A 4,172-nucleotide genomic window follows, 5' to 3' on the forward strand; every position below is an offset into this window, starting at 1 on the left:
GAGGGCAGCCGCCAAGGGAGCGGCCACCGCGGCCGCGGAGCCGGCGCGCAGGTTACGCGGGGGCCTTGCGCGGTTGTCACGTGCCCTCTCCGCAGGGCTGCGGCCGGATCCGCAGATCCGAGAGGGAGGTTTTGGGGGGGAGGGGGGAGAGGTGGGGAAAAAAAGAAAGATAAAGAAGAAAGAAAAAGGTTTATTTGTTAACCACTTTCCCCCATCGCTGCTCGAGCAGGTTACTCCAAACCACAAAACAAGCCGGCGCCGCAGGCTCGCCCCGGAGTGCAGGGCAGCAGATGAAGGGAGCAGCCGGGACTCACAGAGCTGACGTCTTTACTAGGCGTTATTCCTTTATTTTGCTGCAAAATGGTGTTTACATACAGATAAAAGAAATCAATTTTAGTTTAGCACCGCTCGTTCTCCGGGGAAAGAGAGGGTAAGAAGCAGGAGAAAATCTATATAAAAGGAGAAATAAAGGTAAAAAGCTGATAATACAGATTTCCGTGCTGGTCCGGCTTGTCTTCTTCGTTTTGGCTAAGAACTCGGCGTTCGCCAATTTCCGCAGGGATCCTACGCGTTTCGAGAACTTGGTTTAAATGGTAAACACACACGCTCCCCGCGTTGCACTCGCGAATACGCTCTACTCTAGGGGTGAACACTCCGGGCACAAGTTCATGCAGGAACGGGCGGACCCTGCTCTAGTACATAGAAAGCGCCTGCTCTCGCATTACTACTCTTTTCTTTTTCATCCGCCGGTTCTGAAACCAAATTTTAACTTGCTGATCGCTTAAATTCAGTCTGTTTGATAGTTCTTTCCTCTTCTGTCGGTTAATAAACTCATTGAGGAGAAACTCGTTTTCCAATTCAGCAATTTGTTGTTTTGTGTAAGGTTTCCGTTTCTTTCTTGATCTCCCCTGGGTGGGGCACCAAGGCAGACCTACAACAAACACGTCGATAATTTAGTGGATCAGGTCTGGGTATTAAAGAGAATATGCAAAAAAACCCGCAAGATAACAGGGCTAAGCTAGGTCGGCAAATCGGGCAAAGCACATCTGACAGCACAATTTCTATCTAACTCCGAGTCGGATTAAGCGATTATCGCTCCGAAGGGGTTACAGGGGGGGTACAAAGCAATTACAGGCATCTCTTAGAAAGCAAGTATCGCTAGGTCGCCTCTAACTAAAGCGAGATATTTAAGGCATACCATCCTGCACTGAAGGTCTGAGGCATGACTGGACTGCTGCGGGCTGAACTGTCAGGTTCAAGTTGACGGAATTCTTGATGTCCTCCTTTAAGCTGGAAGTGCAGGAATTCACTTCAAAAAGAGCAGCCGAGCCATGCAAACTTCTCTGCAGGCTCGAGTGGTCATACTTTACGGGCTTTATGTTGGCTGCGTGAGTAACAGTTGGGTCATTTGCAAAAGATTGCCTCTGCCTGCATCTCTCCTCTTGTTTGGAGCTCGCATCGTGGGCGTAATATTTATTGTTGTCTTCCAGGCACTCTTTGTTGCCGTTGGAGCTGATGTTGATTGGAACGGAGCCGGGGAGGTAAGGCTGCGCCGCGCCGCTGAACGCGTGGCTCTGCGGCTGGGCTGCGCACGAACTTGAGCAAGTCCAGGGGATCGAGCTCCGGGGGTAGGAAATGGTGGGCAGAGCCGCCAATTGACTGCCATTAGCCCGCAAATTAGGAAAATAAAAGGAATCTGGAGATTGCAAATTCAAGAGAGAACCAACGTAGCCAGATCTGTAGAGACTGCGATCACACATTTCCAACAAAGGACTTCAGCTGTTCTTACAGCAGTATTTAGTTACAACAGGGAATAAGCGGAAAGCCTGAAACGATTGGACGAAACTTTGCAGACAGGTTCTTCAAAGCCGGTAATTTCAGCACCGCCTCCAGCCACCGAGCCGCACAGTCCCCCCTTTTTTTTTCCTTTTTTTTTTTTCTTCTTCCCTTTTTCCCCCCCCTTTTAAAAAGTCTTATGATAACACTTGAAATATGAAAATACCGACCTCGCAAGGGGGAGGGGAAAACATGGTCTCCGCTTCTATAAAAGTGGCCCGGGCTGGCTGGCAAAGCTGCGGCGCCAGCGGGAAAAAAAAAAAAAAAAAAAAAAACATCTGTGGAGTTGCCGAGGGGGACGGGGCAGCCCCGGGCGCAGCCCCTCGCCCGGCGGTGCCCCCCGGCTGGCAGCACCCCCAAGGCCAGCAGAACCCCCAGGGCCAGCCCCCGTGCGCCGGGCAGCTGTCAGGGCGAAAACTATACCCACGACCAGAGTGTGCACCGCGGGCTGGGAATAACCCACCGTGGCTCCTTGTGGGGAAGGAGATGTGACTATTTAGGGCACACGTATATATTTCTGCCCTCTCACAGACCAGTACAACTTGTGCGTGCGTGTGCCGAGAACAAGTATTTTGCACGTTTTATATACGCGTTTGTTTCAATTGTGATCAACATGATATGCATCTGCATGTGCTTGCAATTAAAATCTTAATTGATCGGATGTTACTGGGATCGTCATTCTGGTATACTAATGACTAGTATTCTCTAAGGTCCGCACGTATGCCCTTTTTACCCCTTTTACCTTTCATCCTCACTCCGAAGCGAAGACAAGTTTTTAAACAACGCTTCTAAAGCTCGGGGTTTATTTTTTCTTGAAAATGCAACCAAACAAACATCAACAAACCGAGAATAACTGCAGCAACAACAAAGAATTAGTTGAGCAAGCCGCCGAGATAGAAAATAAATAAATAAAGCCGAACGACAGCAAGAAAGAAAAATGCCCGGGTGTGCTCTGCAGCAGAGAGGATGTGAGTGCAGCGGTGGGCAGAGGGAGTAAGCCTCGGCTGGGTACCCTGCCGCTATCTCCCAAGTTACGGATGAGGAATTTTTCTCCCATGATAAGAAAGTTATCCCTCACAGTTTTATTTTGGGGGCTTACACATACTTTTGCATTTTTTAGACGTCAAACAAGAGCCCTGTTATCGCTCCCATTTTCCCCATAAGTACGAATAAAATAGTGTCTGAGAGCATCCTCATGGGAGGTTGCTCGTGTCCTTTTCCAAACTGTACGGGCTCGGGAGACAGCGTACTTCCCACGGAAGCAAGCCGAGGGCCCGTGTGCCGCACCCAAAGACACCATATTCCCTATAAGAAAACAAAAAATGGACCAAGCTGGAGGTCCGGGGAGAAGCACCCAGCTAGAGCCCGGCCGAGCCCCGCCGTGGTCGCGGGCACCGCGGCCCCGATGCGCCGCTGGTCCCGCCGCCCCACGGCCCCGCGGGGGACTTTGGAGGCCCCATCCGTTACCCGTAACGGGTGTTTCTGTCCTTGGCCTCTTCTCCAAGGGGATCTCCCCTGGTCTGAGCGAGCCCAGCTTCAAGCTAGAGCGTTAATGCCCGGATTTCGTAGCTTTCATTACCTCGATTCAAAACTCAAACCTAGTTAACAGGTAGGGATAATATTCCGTGTTATTGTCCTGTTAATCATAGTTTTAATGTTGGTTTTATTTCTACGCCGAGATCAGAGACGTTGCCCCTCTTGACATTTTCCTAATCAAATTCATCTTTCTGTTTAATGGGAAATTGGGGTGAATTTCATTGCCCTGGAAGAAATCTTTAACTGATTGCTCTCTCCTAGACCACACAGGACCACACAGGCACCGCTGGAGGATATTACTGACCACTGCCTTTAATTTTTATTGTTTGAGTTATGTCTACCAATTGTATCTCCCTCTTATGAGCTTACTTGTTTTCTGCCTTCCACCCCCCCCCGCTCCCCCCCAAATAATAGTTTCTTTTCAAAATCGCCTTTAACGAAAAAGCTGACTCTGATTTTCGGTTCTCGGAAGACAGAAGGAACATTTTGTGTTCAAAGACTATATTTTTTGCCCGCAATAAACACAAGGAATGGATGTGAGTTCCCAGTTACCGGAAAGAAAGGTGACACTTCAAACTAACTTTTATGGGGTTAGAGAAAACAGAGCTTTCAATTAATGCTCAACTCATCTGTAATTGCTAATTAATACCGCGGGAAAATATGAAAAGCAAAATGTGGAGGACCTGGAGACACTCATAGCTGCGGAAAGCGATGTTTATGTTTAAATCTGCAGGGAAAAGAGCTGACAGAAACATCTTGTTCACGGCGCGGCTGGGCGCCGCCCCGGGGCGGGGGGGCTC

General features: G+C 49.2%; 1 protein-coding gene across 1 annotated transcript; it reads right to left on the reverse strand.

Annotated features, from left to right (window-relative positions):
- Window positions 1-182: 182 nt before the first annotated feature.
- On the reverse strand, window positions 183-1,835 carry HOXD12 (homeobox D12). Its single transcript, XM_009894529.1, has 2 exons — window positions 1,199-1,835; window positions 183-931 (listed from the first exon to the last, which is right to left on the reverse strand). Exons 1-2 carry the CDS (start codon window positions 1,758-1,760, stop codon window positions 693-695), a joined length of 801 nt encoding a protein of 266 aa, XP_009892831.1. The 5' UTR covers window positions 1,761-1,835; the 3' UTR covers window positions 183-692.
- Window positions 1,836-4,172: the final 2,337 nt, after the last annotated feature.

Source organism: Charadrius vociferus, unplaced genomic scaffold (assembly GCF_000708025.1).
Source record: "Charadrius vociferus isolate BGI_N301 unplaced genomic scaffold, ASM70802v2 scaffold161, whole genome shotgun sequence".
Taxonomy (NCBI): Eukaryota; Metazoa; Chordata; class Aves; order Charadriiformes; family Charadriidae; genus Charadrius; species Charadrius vociferus.

Excerpts from the sequence above, each read along its gene's own strand:
- HOXD12 (XM_009894529.1), bottom strand. The coding sequence starts at position 1,760 with ATGTGTGATCGCAGTCTCTACAGATCTGGCTACGTTGGTTCTCTCTTG. Across the intron at positions 932-1,198 it reads CAGACCTTCAGTGCAGGATG|GTCTGCCTTGGTGCCCCACC; the intron begins GTATGCCTTAAA and ends TGTTTGTTGTAG.